General features: G+C 39.0%; 1 protein-coding gene across 2 annotated transcripts in view; it reads left to right on the forward strand.

The window, feature by feature from the left end:
- The window catches only part of LOC127646732 (leucine-rich repeat-containing G-protein coupled receptor 4), a 104,635-nt gene extending 87,391 nt beyond the window's left edge, over nt 1–17,244 (forward strand). Inside the window, exons 9-20 of one of the 2 annotated variants that reach the window (XR_007970951.1) lie at nt 799–870; nt 981–1,052; nt 1,248–1,316; nt 3,855–3,926; nt 4,570–4,635; nt 4,788–4,859; nt 7,883–7,954; nt 8,300–8,425; nt 8,694–8,791; nt 9,910–9,966; nt 15,526–15,627; nt 16,982–17,244. Coding sequence is in view for 1 of the 2 variants with exons in the window: in XM_052130585.1 (XP_051986545.1) it covers nt 799–870; nt 981–1,052; nt 1,248–1,316; nt 3,855–3,926; nt 4,570–4,635; nt 4,788–4,859; nt 7,883–7,954; nt 8,300–8,425; nt 8,694–8,791; nt 9,910–9,966; nt 10,998–12,382 (2,161 nt within the window). In the remaining variant the exon portion in view is untranslated. Of the gene's footprint in view, nt 1–798; nt 871–980; nt 1,053–1,247; nt 1,317–3,854; nt 3,927–4,569; nt 4,636–4,787; nt 4,860–7,882; nt 7,955–8,299; nt 8,426–8,693; nt 8,792–9,909; nt 9,967–10,997; nt 15,007–15,525; nt 15,628–16,981 lie in introns of those variants that run through there. The other variant, XM_052130585.1, reaches the window with a different exon arrangement.
- The last annotated feature ends 1,097 nt before the right edge of the window (nt 17,245–18,341 follow it).

Genomic DNA, 18,341 nt, shown 5'->3' on the forward strand with positions numbered 1-18,341 from the left:
GGCGTGCGGAGTGACCTAAGCAACCAAATTGGCCCGGTTGCTGGGGGGGGTAGAGTCACATGGGGTAACCGTGTGGTGAGTTGTGCATTGATGCTGCGGAGAATAGCATGAGCCTCCACCGGCTCTTTTGTTCGCATTAACGCACTCCGCAAGCCACGTAATAAGATGCGTGGATTGACAGTCTCAGACATGGAGGCAACTGAGATTCATCCTTCGCCACCCGGATTGAGGCGAGTCAGTACGCCACCACGAGGACTTACAGTGCATTGGGAATTGGGCATTCCAAATTGGTGAGAAAAGGGGAGAAAATCCCCAAAAAAGAGACATTTTATTAATGTTTTGTGTGCGGAACGATCCAAAAACACTAAACTGCAGTACAGCCCATTTAAGAGACTGTAAGACTATCCCTCACAGCCTCGTGGTCATTCCTATTTAAAATCAAAGACATCGCTAGCATAAATAAGGTCGATAGGAAAGGATATGATTGCAGTGGATAAACAATAATTAAAACAGAATTGAAAACAGACAAGAAAATAGTGTGATTAGAAACAAATCAATATAATATATAGTGAGCATAAAATTGTGTTGTGTAAAAATGTTTAACATGGGAAAGTTCTTGTGCAAATACCATGTAACATGGAAAGGTGCTAGAAATAAAGTATAATAGTAATAAGGTAAGCTGAGATCGTTTGGGCTGCTGTTACGAATCCTGAGGGAGACTGTTTTTCAATGACTTGCCTCACAGTGCTTTTTAAGGATTTTTCACTTGATTCCTAATTATTCCTCCCTGTTTGCTAGTGGATTTCATAGCAACAACATTGCATCCATCCCTGAGGGAGCTTTCCATAAGAATTTACTGTTACGCACAATGTAAGCACATGCCGACTCAAACATTATTTAACAAGAACACAAGATATAAAAAAATCCCATGGATGTTTTCTATTGGCCATAAGCATCTGATCTTGTGTATCCATCTACAGCCATCTCTTCGACAACCCGCTCTCCTTCGTGGGAACTTCTGCTTTCCAGAACCTGTCAGACCTGCACTCTCTGTAAGCAGAACCGGTACAAATGGTTCACAACTGATCTAATTACACAGATCTTAACATGCCAATCGCTCACAAGAGTCATAGAACATCTGTCAGTTACCTACTCATATGCATTTTATACTCCATGTACCTACTCCTGCATATGTATTATATAGATTTGTCTCTGTTTATTCAACTGTAATTTGTTGCATATTTTAGAATGCTGCGTGGTGCCAGTATGATGCAGGATTTCCCCAGCCTTACTGGAACAGCAAATCTGGAAAGCCTGTGAGTTCATTTTAAACAACAACAAAAACAAACACAAAGAACAAAATCAACAGGAAATCATTTATATGTAGCTTCCTATTATGAAACGGCCAAAGAGGTCTAAAATAGATGGAGAAAGCTATTGTACGCAAAGTATGCAACCTGATAAGAATGTGCACAGCCTTCACTGGCCAGTATTATGAGCTGTGACGTCAAAGGCAGCAGACAAGGAAAAGTAAGAGGAATGTAAGAGCCCTCCAAAAAAGTGGTTACTGGAAAAACATCTTCTATCATATAATGAAATATTTGCGCATGCATGTAGCTTACAACATTTTTTTAGTTCTTCAGAAAAGCTGGTTGCTTTTGAATGATCGTCAATGTAGACTGGTGCATTTTGGCAGCAGAAAAAGTGTAGTTACATCATCTACCAGCAGACAATACGTTTAATAAACAGGGTTCACATTGTCATTAAAAACCTGAAAATATCAGGTAGTGTTAAAATTGTATTTTCCAGGCTTGGAAAAAGTCATAAAAATTTACGAAATATTGGAAAGTCATGAAAAAATCATGATGAATATAATATTTTCTAGTCACAATCTGCTCTTGTTAAGAGCAAAACTTGTTTGAAAACCAAAGTGATTTGTGAGCAAATCCATTTCCAAATGCCAAGTTGGTTAATTAGTGAAAATTGTTAACGATTCAGTCAATTACAGAATCATTCTGAATCCAAATTATTTTTTTATTGGTTTCCAGAAATCCCAAATGACTAGAAAAGACATGGAAATTCATTGGTCAAAAAGGGTGGGAACCCTATAAATTAGAGATGCACCGATTGCAATTTTCTTGGCCGGTTTCGATTTCCGATTTTTTGCAAGTGTGACCTGCCGATACCGATTTTTCCGATTTTCTTTGTAAGAACTATAATTGACCACATATACAAACAAAATCTACATTTCTTCAATGCTAAATTTTATTTTCATAAATAAATTATTTAACATTACAATTTCCCCCAAACTGCACTAAGTTACAGGATCTTCTCTCACTTAAACAACTCTCAAAATAAAGTGCTCTGTGACTGGAAAGAGGTAGAAATAACAATTAACTGCAAATGAGTTGCTTTATATAACAAATGTCATTTTCCACTATTTTTATAAAATGTACCTTTTTCTCTTTATTACTCGTCTAACAAAACAATTCCAAAGATCTGAAAAACTGAAGTGTCCAAAACGCTCAACTTACATTAGATGTCCAAATATCAGTTGTAAAACTGAGCACTGCTTCGGGAACGGCTTGCATACCTGTCAACACTCCCGTTTTTCCCAGGAGTCTCCCGATTTCTTATTTCTCTCAAAAAAACTCCCGTAATTTGTATGGCCCAAACCACGTTATATGAATAATCACATCAATATATTATTCCAAGGTGGTCCAGTTGCCAGATCTTGAATGAAACGCATCCTACTCACACAGTCGGCACATCATACAAATTACAAATCATGTATGACCTCAATCTGGCAACCAAAACCCATTTGCGCTGTTGATATCTGCGCAGGCAGTAGACGCGGGATGTTAAATCAAGCATCACTGGTAGATGGGAGGGAAGAATCAGCTGGTGCTCTGGTGAAAAAAACGAAATATACATGTACATTTAACAACAGCTGGATGGAAGAATTTTATTTCATATCCCAAAGCCATACCAACAATGCCCACACATTTTGCAATGTGTGTCGCACTGATTTTAATATCGGACACGGTGGGAAAAATTACGTTAAATCACAACGGCACAATGTGTATGTATTTAGCCTGCCTCTGCCATCCAGCACCCCCCCCCCCGCCCCCCCTTCCCCTCTCCCGGATTAGTGTACCCAAATGTGGACAGATAACACGCTACGTGTGTGACATGACACGAGATTAAACAACTCGGGCAACGTGACGTCGGAAAGTACCTCCTACTCTGTATCGAGGAAATGTATCAGATTTCTGAATCCTCTGTCCTCAACTATGGAGAACAGCTGGTCATCCAGGGCCATGAATTCCATAATTTCCCTCGTAATTGCTTTGGTCTTTTCGCTGCTCATTCCGAGGGATGATAGGAGAGGCTGCTGACTTGTGGCTGGCTCAGAGCTCTGGCTAGCTTTAGCCGCTTTCACTTTTTAGCTTCTTTTTTAAAATGGGCATTTTCAGCTGGGTGATGGTGTTTTAAATATCTAATTAGGTTTGTTGATCCGAAAGTTATTGTGGTGGTTCCCCCGCGGTTTACTTTGGCCTTTCGAACTTTATGTATTCTTCACTCACAGTGAAGATCTCCCACGCCAATGACATGTTTACATGCAGCTGTGACGTTATTGCCTGCGCCGCTGGTAACAAAACGGACCGGCTTGGAATCGGTAAGACGTGAGGCTGACCGGCCGGTTACCGGTCTAATTCCGGTCCCTGGCCGGTCGATCGGTGCATCTCTACTATAAATAACAGGCCAGTCATTTAATAAAGCACTGTACAAGGGTGGGCTACTGTACAAAATACTTCTCAATTTATACTTTTTGTGTCTTTTATGTTTTCTAGGACTTTAACAGGGACTAAAATCCAAAGCATACCAGCAAACTTATGTGAGAACTTGACTGTGCTGTGTACACTGTAAGTCACACCAGAGCTTGACACACAAACTCACCTCACTGTTCAGTTACACACGTGTGTGCTCAGACACACACACACACACACAGTCACCTTTTTAAGCAGTGACATACCACTCATAACAGTTCCTAACACATGCCAATCAGATGTCTATGAGCGCCCAATGATGTGCCAGTTACAGCCTCTGGCACTCGGTAATTAAACATCAGTCACAAGCCCCTTAACACACAAAGGTTAGCCGTCAGTCAGAACACACACAGAGTCACTGAAAAGCCTTTAAGCCCCTGCTGTCAATCAAGCTATTAACATATGGTCCGCTCGGTATGTCAGTCATAACCAAACGCTTCCCTCCATCTCAGCTTCAAACACACAGACACACACCATCACACAAACAGTGTGCGTCAGTCAAGCGTCATCCACCTCACAGGCCCGTGCACAGTGGCCTGTCAGGGGCACAGCTGCAGGGGGACGTTTTAAAAGTGATGTCTAATGACCTCCCGGAGGAGAGTGAGGCAGACACAAGCCTGCTCACTGCCTGAGTGCTTGAACACATCACACATTAGTTCCTGTCTAAACTTCATCAAAACATTTCCATTCCTCACAAGCAGCTCTGTTGTTTAGCATGCTTGTCTGTATATTCTGACAGAGATCTGTCCTACAATGAAATCGAAGACCTGCTGTCCTTTCAGGGCTGTGCTAGACTGCAGGACATGTAAGTTCCATTATTGTGGCCTATTTTTTAATGTTTACATGCAATTTAGTTCAAACATATAAATTAATATACTCTCTAACGTAAGTATGGATGTATTGTCAGTGCGAGTGTGAATGTATGTTTTTTTTATTTTTTATTATGGGTTCTTGCAGAAGTCTACAGCATAACCAAATTCAGCAGATAGACAGAGGCACTTTCCAGGGCATGACCAGCCTTAGAGTGCTGTAAGTATCACATTCACTCTCAACCATAAGTAAGGCATACTGTAGTTAGCCGGTTATTATCACAGTAAAAGGTATCTTGTATCACTCATTGCGATAATGACTGGCTGACTATTCTTATCACATTTCACTGATTCTTGAGATAAGACTTACATTTACATTTATTTACTTAATAACTTACATCTTACTGGCATTTGTGTCATCTCTGAGTGTAAAGTCTTGAATTATCTTAAAATGGTGTTCAGTAAAGGAGCTAAATGATAAAATACATTCTATATATATTTTTTTCTTTGACAAAATTGAATAATTGTCCATCTTAACCCTTTGTTGTACAATTGTATTTTACCATTTAAAGTAACATTGTACTGTTTCAAATTTTACAGATCTCTACCTTTCACTTTAAGGATTTGTTGCATTTTTAAGCATTTATTTGGCAGTTTAACATTGTGACCGCTTGCTGAGGACTGGTTGTTTTACATGTGCTTCCAAGTACCTGTTCTAGTTTTTTCCCCTCAGGCTATCCATCTCATGAACAGTTAACACTGCCCCATTGAGCAATAATTATGTGCAATACACAGCTTAGTCTATTTATAATGTATCCAACGTACCGTACCATACCTCTTCTGCCATACATTTCCTTGCATCTGTATATAACATAGAAATTATTTTATTATGTGTGAAGAAAAGACCACATGGTGCTTCAAGAGACTTGTACAGCAAAGTTTACCTGGAACATTGATAATTTAAACAGCATAAGTTATTATACAAACATTTGTCCCACCAGGATTTCGCAGCACTTTTTCCTGATTATTGCGGTACAAAATTTCCAAATTTGATGCGGCTTTTCACAAAAATTTACAGGGAAAACTCACAAGTAATCAAAGTATAATTTGTGTCAATGACAATATAAGAGCATTTGTCTGTAATCAATTTAGTGCATACCAACTGAATATGGAGTTAGCATATTAAATACAAAAGCACAGTACATTTAAGAGGTACAATAAAACCCTTGATGTGGCTAATACGAGTTCAGTGGGTGACCCTTAATTATTAAGGTTTTTTCACCTCACACAGTGGAACACACAAATAAAACTTTGGTATGGTTAAAATGGTACACCAACAATAAAATTGTAAATGAACAACACAAGGCCTGTCACGATTATCACATCATCTGATCACGATCATTTATTTTAAATTCTAAAAAATCTGAAGGAGGGAATTTTGAGCAAAAATAAAAATGGCAATCCTAAAAAAAAAGTTTTAATATGATTCTTATTTTACTCTTTGATAAGAGTCTTATTTTCCAGTGCGACAGTGCATTATATAAGCACTTCAAAATGAACTGAGGCCATCATAAACCCACCATTTCTAGGCAATTGTTTAGTGTGGTATCAGCTGGCCACCAGAATGCCATGATTGACCAATCAAAATTAATTTAAATCACAGATCCTTAAACTGTATCCTTAAGGATGATTTATGCTTCTACATCGAACCTATTTCATAGGCACCACATAGTGGCCAACGCATTGGTTTGTATTTATAGTTCTGTGTTGGTGAGTCTGCATTAATCTGTGAGTACACAGCCAAAATACTAATGATATGTTTCATAAATAAACAAAAGCAATGTCATTTCTGGAATCAAAAGTATTTATTGAATTATTGTAGCATCAACAATGGGTTCAAAGTATATAAACATGTTGAAATTTAGGTATGTATAATTTATTATGTACGTTACCTGCATTGCAGGGAGAAAATAAATGAGGAAACTACTGTATGCTTGCTCTTGAGTCACATAAATAATAATGCATAAAAATGTTGGCATTCTTTTGACGTTCCTTGCTGAAATAGAAATAGTCAAATAATGAATAACTACTCGCCTAAATAACACAAAATTGGTGTCGTTTTAAAGACTTTAAAATGCATATAGGCAATATAACAAACTCATACCGGGTGCTTTTTAATTTTCTGTCAAATTAGAGGTATTCAGTTTCCATAACGTATGAAATATGATTCTTTACTACCTCAGATATCTTTATCATCCTGGGGGTGGTCTCTGGTTAAAGTGGACCGGTCACTGCTGTTGTGGTTTGTGTCGACGCGACACGGTTAAATTTTTTAAGCTATGTGTAGCCTATGCCGTAGGTTCGATGCAAAAGTATAGATAAAAAAAAATGGCCTTTAAACTTAAAATGTATCCAAATTAATTGTTATAAAACAGATAGTTTAAAAATCGGATTAGATGAGCCACATTTAATGCCGTTGTAATATAGTCGATAAATGCACATCAGCTGAATTCCATATTTGTGGCAATATTAAACAGCCTACCTTTACTGTATATTACTTGAAAGAACAAGTGTTTATTGTAATTATTATTTAGAGTAAGTGTAATAAAAACTTTTAACATTGGTGTTTATTATCATTGCTGTTGTTTCCATCTTTTAAAAGCAATATGCCACTTGAAGCTGTGATTTTACCATTGTTAAAGGTGCTTCACGTTGTGCCGAACAACACCCCTCAATGATTATGTTTACATGCATGTTCTTACACCGATTATGCTATAAGCCGACAATGTGTATGGTCATGTAAATGCATTAACTGGCTTTCCTTTATCAGTGTCATAAGAATAAACTGATTGACACGGATATATTTTTGCCCATTACCCTGATATTGCATCGCATATAAACACCTTTACTAGTGCTCGTACGGCTTATCCAATGTACTGGACTAAACGCCGTTTTCTTGCTTTGTCTTTATTTTTTCAATAAGCTGATTTTGGGGATTTATCAGTGCATTGATGTGCATGTAAATGGGATAATTGGTGAAAGCTCTGTAACTTAGAGCCTCATGTGGCATATTACTTTATTATTATTTTTTTTTAACTTGTAATCCAGTTCTTATCATTACATGCCAGTGCTACACACAGTATACAGTCTCGCATGAGACATGGTCTGAATTCTCATTCTTTTACCAGAGACATCAGTATATGTTTAACCTGTGTATATCTGTGTTTTCTTACCCCTCTATAGAGACCTGAGCAGAAATCAGATCAAGTTCATCCACAGAGATGCCTTCCTTTCTCTCAGCGCTCTCACCAACCTGTGAGTGTTCACTCAGTGTACAAACCAGCTAATCTGCTCTCATTAGCATTCAGATTTATAAACTAACATAGTATTTCAGTAGATTATCTGACAGATTCAACCAAATATTTTTTTCTTTTATTGTGCGTGTGTGCATTAGTTATGAATTATAATGGGAAAGTAATTCTCGCAAGTCACACATTGTTGCATATATTATTTGCTCAGCTTTTTAATGAATTTAAAGACATATAGTTTATTTTGATGCAGTTTATTTACAAGAGCACCTCTGATTAGACAAAATAGCCATACAGGGCTTGCATGTGTGTGCATATGCATATAATTGCTTTTTTTCCATCATCCCATTAGGGATCTGAGCCTGAACTCCCTAGTCAGCGTTCCCACTGCAGGACTTAGTGCACTGAACCAGCTCAAGCTGACTGGAAACGTGGAGCTAAGGAACAGCCTGATGGCTAAGAGTCTGCCTAAACTCAGGTTAGAGCTCTTCACAGCCCTACTCATGAGCCGTGACTGATGACAGGTCATTAAGGTTGTTCCTGTGTCCCAGTTGAGTTTGTATGAGTAATGGCGTGACTTGCCCATCACTTGTATTCGGTAATCTCACACACAGTGTACTCAAGAAATTATGGAGACCTTGAGATTTTCTCAGATTGAAAACCCTGATAATTAAGTGCCTCTTTAGGGCTACCCAACAAGTATGATGATTCTTGTTTCACTCTTCTCTCTGTCTTTGTCCCTGCAGGTCTATAACGGTTCCCTATGCTTATCAGTGTTGTGCTTTTATGGCTTGTGACAGTGCAGTTAGCCCAGCTGATGAAGACGAGAGGAGAAGTGCATTTGGTATGACTTCACGCAGTTCTACACGCTTTATTAGCCGACACACTGCTTAAGGCCCCTGCATACTTCCTACGAAATCAAAGAACGAACATGTGTGATGTCATTTAGAACAAAATCTGTCCAAAAAGGTGTTGAGTTTGTTTCAGTGGTTCGTAACAGCTCGTCAGGGCAAACTTTAAGGAAAACTGCTAAACACCTTCTTACTGCCATTGGTCGAAGTCATCTGTAGGTGTGTGATCTGAAGCTCCACTTACTTTGAGACTGACAGCTTATTCCATTCAGTCAGTTAAGATCATTCAACATGAACACACTGGTGTGTGTTATTAGCTAGCTGGTGCAAATTCACCTTAATCTCTACAATAAATTGTTTAATTTGCAATGTTTTGTTTAATTAGTCTACATAAGGAATCAAATCTATTCAAATACTCTTGAAGTGCCCGTTTCACTCTACTGTATGATATGATGCTTCACTCATGTGCCGTCTGCAGCCAAAAGCAATTCACACATCTGCCCAAGTAAGATGTGCTTATCGTCATTCAGTTTGTCTGTATTCTGACCATTTAACACATTTATACACCCATCTTTGCAGTAGTATCAATGTTATCATAAATTACAATAGCAAAGTGTAATTTGTACATATTATGGGTGTGTATAGCGTGTAGCGCATCAGCTTCATGAATTCTGAATGTAAATGAGACAAATTACACATTATTTACGCCATATATATTACTTCATATCATTATTGAGTAGTTAAAACAGCTTCTTTTACTGATCTTATGTCAATTCTACTCCTAGAATGAGGCTTGATGTCATTGATAACACATTTTAATGTCATATTATTTGATGTATTATGAAGTCTTGTGTGTCCTCATATTTAAATGTTCCTCTAAACACCTCCCCCTGCGGTGTGGCCGGTGTCTGAATGTTCATTGTACGTTGTTACCCAGTTGTTTCTAACTTCTTTTTACCTCTGAACAAAGAACAAAATAAATTCTCTGTGAGTGTGCTGGGGCTTTTATAGTGTTTTTGGATGTATGTAAGTTGTAATTGGTTGAGGTGGGTTGGCTTTGTTAGTGTGTAATGTTTCTCATTGTTGACGTGCATATAATTATATGTGTTAGGTGGTGAGGAGGACATGGAAAGGACACCTCTGGTCATGCACTGCTCACCTTCACCTGGTAAATACAGTCTTATTCTCTCAGTCTCTTTTAGCTACAGCCATAGAACTTGTGGTAATGTGATACATAACATGAAGAGAAAACTGGGGCTAGTTGTCACATAGGAACATTGTCTCAATGGCTGTATCCAAGTAACTATAAGTTTTTGAATCAAAGGTCCATTTGAGTAAAACATTGCACAAATGCATATTTTCTCTAGCAGTGGTTTTGTATGGTGGTTTCAAACACCTAGTTTAAACCCCCCTTAAATGAGATTATTTTTTATTTTTAGATATTGTATCTGCTGAACTTAACTTACAATATCTTATTTGCTATAGTTGTTTGGTAAACAAGTGAACACAATAAAAGCACACTACATTAAGGCATCTGATGGTAGATTTTAACCAAAACTTTAACAGCAGGAGTGTGTTGTCAGGATTAGGGTAGACTATTTTTCATAAATCTTTGGTTGGTGCAAGTTGTCACATTTTATTGGGGCAATTTGTAACATGTGCTTTAAATATTAGAAATTTCTACAATTTCTACAATGGTTTGATATTTCTGTATGTTAATTGTTTAAAATACAAGTCATTTTTTAAGTGTTTTGTTTCATAATTATTTATTTACTTACTAACCAATTATAATAGCAAGGATTTTAATTGCCAGTTCCATTTTGACAACTTTTTACACTATAATATATGGGCTAAGAAGCCCCTCTATTAGGGAGTGTCATTCCAAAAGGGCAACATGTGTTAAATGAACTTTATCTTTTACTTTTTTCTTCTCTTTACTTTTTTTCTGGGCAATAACTGTGAAAATGTTCAATAGCTTTTTTGTACCAAGACTTTATGGTTTGTGCCTATGTGGAAATAAACTTCCAAAAATAGACCTAGGCTGAGAAAGATTCGCTGGAGCAAAAGGTGCGACATCTAGCCCTGGCTTCCTTATATGATTAATTCTAAATTACTTATATAATTGTTGCCACCTATGTTAGCCTCTAATATGCTTCTCATACTTTGGTTTGATTTGTCTCTGTGTGTGGTCTCTTTCAGGGGCATTTAAACCCTGTGAGCACTTGTTGGGTAGCTGGATGATAAGATTGACCGTGTGGTTTATCTGCCTGGTTGCTCTGCTCTTCAACTGCTTGGTCCTTGCAGCCACCACCTCCCCACGCACATCCCCTCTCTCCTCAACCCGCCTCCTTGTGGCCCTCCTGGCCTCCGCCAACCTGCTCACAGGGGTTTACGTGGCAGCACTGACGCTCCTGGATGCTGCCACCTGGGGCTCATTTGCAGAGTACGGCGTGTGGTGGGAAACAGGCGCCGGGTGTCAGTTGTTGAGCTTCCTTGCTGTGTTCTCCTCAGAGTGGGCTGTGCTGCTGCTGGCATTAGCTGCGTTGGAGCGTTGCTTGGCTGTAAGGGCTCTCATGGGAAAAGCCGGAGCTCTGAGGTCCAGTGGCGAAAGAAGGGAAGGACGAAGGAGGATCGGTATTACAGCGCTGCTGCTTGGATTAGTAGCTGTTGCAGCGGCCTGCCTCAGTCTTTATCATGGATCAGCTATGGGCTCCCCTCTTTGCCTGCCCTTCTCTGGAGGTCCTGGGCCAGGGCTGGGCTTCACAGTGGCGCTGGTGCTGATGAATACACTGGCTTACCTGCTGAGCGCAGTGGTCTATACGCGGCTATACTGCAGGCTAGGTCGGGCCCAGCTGGCTGACCCTGAGCAGGCTGGGTCTGTGCGCCATATCGCCTGGCTCATATTCACCAACTGTATCTTCTTCTGCCCAGTGGCCGCTTTCTCCTTTGCTCCCCTGTTGGCTGGGACCAGTAATGCAGTGGGTGGGCCGGAGATGGCCAAATCAGTCACGCTCATATTCTTTCCTCTTTCTGCCTGCTTGAACCCAGTGCTGTATGTCTGCTTCAGTCCCTCCTTTCGATATGACTGGCTCCGCCTTAGGGGGTGGGGAAGGGGTGGAGGTTGCAGTGGGCGAGTTGGTAAAGCGATTACCAAAGGGACGGTAGCAGGGGGCTCAACGGTGTCTGATGACGGCGAAGGCTTGTCCAGTGAGCTTGGTTACGACTGTGGAATGTACACAAAGCTCCACGGCAACACCCAGGGAATATGTGAACACTGTAACGCTGCCCTTCACATCAGGACATCATCTTCCTCCTCTTCTTCCGCTTCCTCAGCCTGTAGACATTTAGTGAAGTCCCACAGCTGTCCTATCCTGTTGGCAAACTCACCCCAGTGCCTGAACTCAGAGGGGTACTGGCCAGACACCGGGACACTTTCTGTCCAGTCAGAATATGGAGACGAGGGCGATTCGTTTGTGTCGGACAGTTCGGAGCAGGTGCAAGCGTGCGGGCGAGCCTGTTTCTGTCAGAGCCGCGGCTTCCCTTTAGTACACTACTCTTACAACATCCCCCGCATGACAGACTGAGCTCACAGCCCCAAACACTCACTTCCTCACAGAGTCCTCCCGGGTGTGGAGTATTCCTGCTCAGCAAGGATAGAGAACAGGGAGAGGCTCTAGACGTGGCTGCAGCCATGGAGACACAAACAGACGGAAGCACTTTCTCTTTTCACACTTGGGTTTGTGTTTCTGCACATTTATGTGCAGGTGTGAGTGTATAAAATGGTGTTAAGATAGACTGAATCCTTTATCCATGAAAAGGGAATCTGACAGACTCTGAGCCAAAGGTTGTCAGCAAACAACTCTTATTTTCTTTGTTTCCTGACCCCCTCAGCCATGTTCAATTGCGTTGTCACCCAGGGCTGATTGACAGTTGATGGACATAGTGAGCTTTTCTCCCATTGCCTGCCTTTCAGTTTGGTAGAGAATATAACTTGTTTATTTTTAGAAAAATATTTTTCCCCCTGTTCTCCTTTAACATCTGTCCTTTTAATTTTAAAGCAGGGATATATGTGCCATTTTACACATTTGTTAGATACATGTTTGTTAGGCTTCAGTGTTTTTAGTAATGTCTTTTTTTTTTTCTTTTTCCTCGTCACGTGCATCATAAAGCCTGACAGTGGCAGAGGATTCCGTTTTATGTAGCTACGTTTTACTTATACTGGAGTTCCAGTAAGCCAATGAGAATGTAATGTAGAAACAGTACAATTCTGTTCACAGTGTCTTGTTCCTTTTTTGAAAACCTTTCAATCCTTTTATTTTTCTGAAAGTGATCCTAAAATCACAGCCCTCTCCCTCAGTTGCCAGAGTAAGCCAGCCATGCTATGCCAATACACTTCTGTCAAGTGTTATGGAAAGTAATAACATTTTATTTATATTTTACAATGACAATGGATGTCTTGACCAGAGTTCTTCCTTAATCACTAGTACATTTCTACTAATTTATTTTAAGACATACTGCTTTGATGAATGAATGAATGAATGGCAAATTACACACCTTTATTTTACTATTTTTCCAGAAAAGACAGACAAGATCATTTCCAAATGTATTTTGTACACTGGGTAGAGAAAAATAAAGAAGCTTTTCTTTTCAGATCAGGTCAGTCATCTAGGGTCAGTCGAGATAATATAAACAAGAGCTGACATTTATAATGCTTTGTACCAAGGTCTGCAATATTCTAAAGCTGCCCTTAAAGTGATAGTTCACCCAAAAATGAAAATTCTCATGATTCACTCGCCCTCCTGGCATCCCAGATGTGTATGACTTTCCTCCTTCTGCAGAACACAAATGAAGATTTTTAAAAGAACATTTTAGCTCTGTAGGTCCAAACAATGCAAGTGAATGGGTGCCAAAATCTTTAAGCTCCAAAATCAACATAAAGGAGCATTAAAGTAATCCATACTACTCCAGTGGTTAAATCCATATGTTCAGATACGATATAATATGTATGGGTGAGAAACAACTCAATATTTAAGTAATTTTTATCATAAATTCTTCTCCCTGCACAGTAGGGGGTGATATGCACGAAGAATGTAAATCACCAAAAGCAGCAGGAGGAGGAGAAAGTGAAAGTGAAGGAAAAAGGACTTAAATGTTGCTCTGTTTCACACCCACTTCTATCATATAATTTTAGAAGATGTGGTCTGTAGTACTTTTATGTTGCTCTTATCTGGATTTTGGAGCTTTGAAGTGTACCTATAGAACTGAAATATTCTTCTAAAAATCTTAATTTATGTTCTGCAAAAGAAAGAATGTCATACACATCTGGGATGACATGAGGGTGCGTAAACGATAAGATAATTTTTTATTTTTGGGTGAACCCTTAAGAAAAGCAGATTTTCTCTATACTTTTAATTTTTGATCAGCTGTACTCTTTTATGTTGAAGGTGACACTAAGCTATGTCAGGTGTGGTGGAGAAGAGGACCGAAGTGCGTTTTTGAGTTCAGACATGTAGAACATTTAACCATAATGATTCCATTGTACACATTTGTCCATGTATTTTCAGGCATTCAAGGGAAATGAAATGTTGAATGTGCATTTGTTTGCCTATGATATGGAATGTCAACATGTTCCTTTGGACTTCTTTTATGTTTCAAATGAATGCCAGTTATATAAGCTCTGGCATCAACTTGACAAATTTAAAGAAGGCTTGCAGGTCGTAGCTATAAGAGCCGACATAATTCCAAATCATTATGTGTCTATGCATGTACGTATGTGTGTGATTATGTGTATTTGTATTGTTTTGTATGCCTGTGTACTTGTGTGACTGCGAGAGATGTAGTGTTGGTATGTTGTAAGTTATTTTTGTAGGACACAATCTAATCCAAAAATGGGATGCATCATCTAACCATGGAAGCTACCTCTTCAACTGTAGTGGCTGCCAGTAGGGAGTAGTACATGTGGTCGTGTTTTTGTGTATTTTGCCGGTATGATTGCTTGCGCTGTAAATACATCTAGTTGTACATTCTCACTGAATGAGTCACACATTAGTTTGTACTGGGAGAAAATTAAATACTGTATACAGAAATGTTTGTAAACCAAACTATATAAACTGATTCGCTTTAAAGATGGGAGTGCTTGTTCTTTTTTAAACCTTTCCTGTTGAGTTGATGAGTTGCATGTGTTGTGTTTGGAGGAGAGCATGCCAAGCATTGTGCTCTTTATTCTAATAGAACTCAAATCCAAGGTCCTGACACTTTTCATTAAGATGGCATTGCTCATTGACAGTTTTAAGGTTTTAACCTCACAAAATTCTGGCTGTTACCCACAATGAACAGTAGTTCCACAATGCTTTATTTCCAAAAATAGATTTTTCATGGTGTCCAAATACTTTTTGTAATGCATGAAGTATCTCCTACCCTGCCCTGCTATACTTGACAGGATTAGTAATCCAATTAATATGTACAGTCGTATCTAACGAGGAGTTAGAGTGAGGAGAACGTGTCTACAAATGTATGTGGGTTATTCAGTGTGAGAACAAACATCAGCTTGAGAATTTTCTGTTCCCTAAAAGGAAAACAGTGCAGTGGAAAACCGGTCCGCCAGTCAAACAGGAGGAGTCAAGGGCGTGTGGAACCACCAGACACTGCCAGCAGGGAAAGGGAGGGATTCCTAATAAAGAGCAGCTGATTCTTCACTTTTTTCTACTTCTAATTTCCATCTTATCAGACTCTTGATGCTCAACTGGAGGGGAGAAGAAAGGAAATTAGCAGCAGACCTGGAGCTCATCTCTCGAGTCGTGAAAACTTATCAACAGGAATCTTTTCTAAGGTGGCCCTAATTGTATTCATTACTTAAGCAGAAGTACTTATTACCTTATTACAAGTTCTTTTCAAGACTTATTGTATACATTTTGTGCACATCAAACCTTCATGGGGGGGTGTACATGAAAGTATATTGATGGCACTGAATGCTGATCTCACTGTAACACCTATAGGCCGCAGTCTCCTGTTGGAGGAGATCTATGGTGCTCATTGCAGGCTTTGGATAGTCAGGAGAGAGAAAGAGTAGCCTGCCAGGATTTGTTATTACCTTAATGCTCCTGGTGATAGACCAAAACCGTCCAGGCTTTGAAAAGACTCATTACTAAGACTTATATCACTATCAGTGCTAAATGTACGGCTTGTGACAGGCAATATACCATGCAATTACTGGTTCTGACAAGAGAGAGGCCTCCTAGGGTCTTACAAATTCTCAGCATCAGGTTATGTGTATAAAGCAACTCTAGATGGCAGTGCTGGTCAGCTGGCATAGAGTGACTCTTTCTCATCTGGAGAGCTATGGTAAACTCAGTAGATTTTCTCCAGCTGCTGAAAAAGCCTGTGATCTTTCCTTATGTCCTCCTATGACATTCCTATGTAAATAAACATTGCATATTGACTTGCTCAGCTACCACATTAGCCATGATGGAAGTTAGCGGATGTCACTAGGCCGTAGCAAGGAACATGTAAAATACAAAAAGAGCCATCAGAACAATGTCCCCGTTGATATTTGTCTATAATTCAAGTTTGCCCAAATCTAAAGCTCATAATGTTTTACTTCTTGAGCTCGTATATGGCACAGACTGGCTTTAGGAGTCATTCAAACATCCTGTAACTGTCCTGAGTTTATGCTGCGTTCCATTCAAGTCGGATGTGGGATATTCCTACTTTATTTCTCTGATCTCCGACCATAAAAACATTCCATTGCCAGATGCTGGAAAGGTGACGTGTAAGGAAGCAAAACTGCAACGCTCCCGTTATCAGAGATGTCTTCTAGCAACCCAAATGATAAACTATGCTGCAACACTAGCATCTGTGCTACAGGTGTTGGATTATAATCATGGCTGTAGCAAGTGGGGTGAAAAGTGGTAATGATTCTAGAGGCACTCGGGTGCAGGGGGGCTCCACAACATATTCAAAACTGTATTTATTTTTTAAAGGAAATTGGCCCAGTGCAATATACAGTCAGGAGGTCCAGAAGACCTTGCTACATCCCTGAGTATAATATTCCATGTTTTATGCACCTGTTTCTGCAGGCGTTTGTTAAACAAGATTTAATATTTTGTAATGTAGGAACTTTGATTAATTTATCGATATTACTTAATAACAGTGATTGTTTATCATTTACTTTGTATATTTCCTAGTATGCCAACTTGTTTGTGATGTCACGCACCTGCATCTCAGAGAAATCGAAGTTGAAAATTTCCAAACGACTTTCCAAGATGACTTCAACTGGCGTTCCATTGCACTTTTCCCTTCAGGAAGTTGGACAATCTGACTTTTTGAGTTGAATGGAACACATCAGATGTATGTCTTTGCCATTTTATTTTATTTTATTTATAAAGTGTTTAGTCTCCAGGAGGGTTGCTACTATGACCTTAAAGCCAATATGGCTTTATCTGTTAACTTGGATCCATTTTCAGTTTAGGACTATTTACTTAAAGGAATATTCCTGGTTCTCAAGTTAACGCAAGTTTAGCTCAATCAACAGCATTTGTGGAATAAAGTTGTTGAATTAAAAAATTATAATAATAATTTTGACATAATTCTTTAGGAAATAAAAATAGGCAAAATACAAGGTCACAATGAGGCACTTGTAATGAAAGTTAACAGGGCTTTTAAACAGAGAGTTTAAAGGCAGAAATGAGAAGCTTATAATTTTACAAAAGCACTTACCAGTACATTAATCCTTCTGTTAAAACCAGTGTATTTTTTGAGCTGTAAAGTTGTTCAAATTGTCATTTGTATTGCCGTTTTAATGTTTAAGTGTTACATTGTCAACTTGTCATGCAACAAAGTTTTATAGAATTTTATATAACTTTGCACTGTAAAGGTTAGTAAGTGTTTTAATCTCACTAAAATTATGTTAACATGCATATTATTTATGTCTTGTGGCTATTCTTTTGAAACACAGAGTATTTAATATTTTACAGATTGGCCATATTCACTTCCATTGTAAGTGTAACCCATATGTTTTCTTTTTAAAGACACTAGTGCTGTCGATTGAGCTTGTATTGTACCCAGAATATTCATTTAGCAATTACATACCTAATACTGATGATACTCAACATGCATATATGAATCCATATTAAATGTAAACTGGGTATCCCCAATTGATTTGTGACAGAATTCAAAATGTATATTTCCGAATGGAAATTTCAAATGTTTCTGTTCATCTCATATCTGATGTACCATGCTTGGTGCAGATTAAACTCTAAGAAGAGATAGAGAAATACAATGCTCGACTAGAGCAGTTAGTTATCTAGAAATCTCAAAGTCTTTAAATTAGGCTTCCTTCACCATGTGCAGAATTTTACAATGTTTCATTAAAAAGAGTTATTAGCACATAAAAGTCATTCAAAGCAAATACCGACAGAGCAGCTCACCCACAAATCTCTACCAGTACAGTTTTTGGACAAAGGACAAACTGCGAGGGAAGGGAAGCTGGACTGAAAAGAGAGAGGAAAAAATGGCATTCAAAATTACTTTTTCTGGCACGAAGTG

This window comes from Xyrauchen texanus, chromosome 1 (assembly GCF_025860055.1).
Source record: "Xyrauchen texanus isolate HMW12.3.18 chromosome 1, RBS_HiC_50CHRs, whole genome shotgun sequence".
Lineage (NCBI taxonomy): Eukaryota > Metazoa > Chordata > Actinopteri > Cypriniformes > Catostomidae > Xyrauchen > Xyrauchen texanus.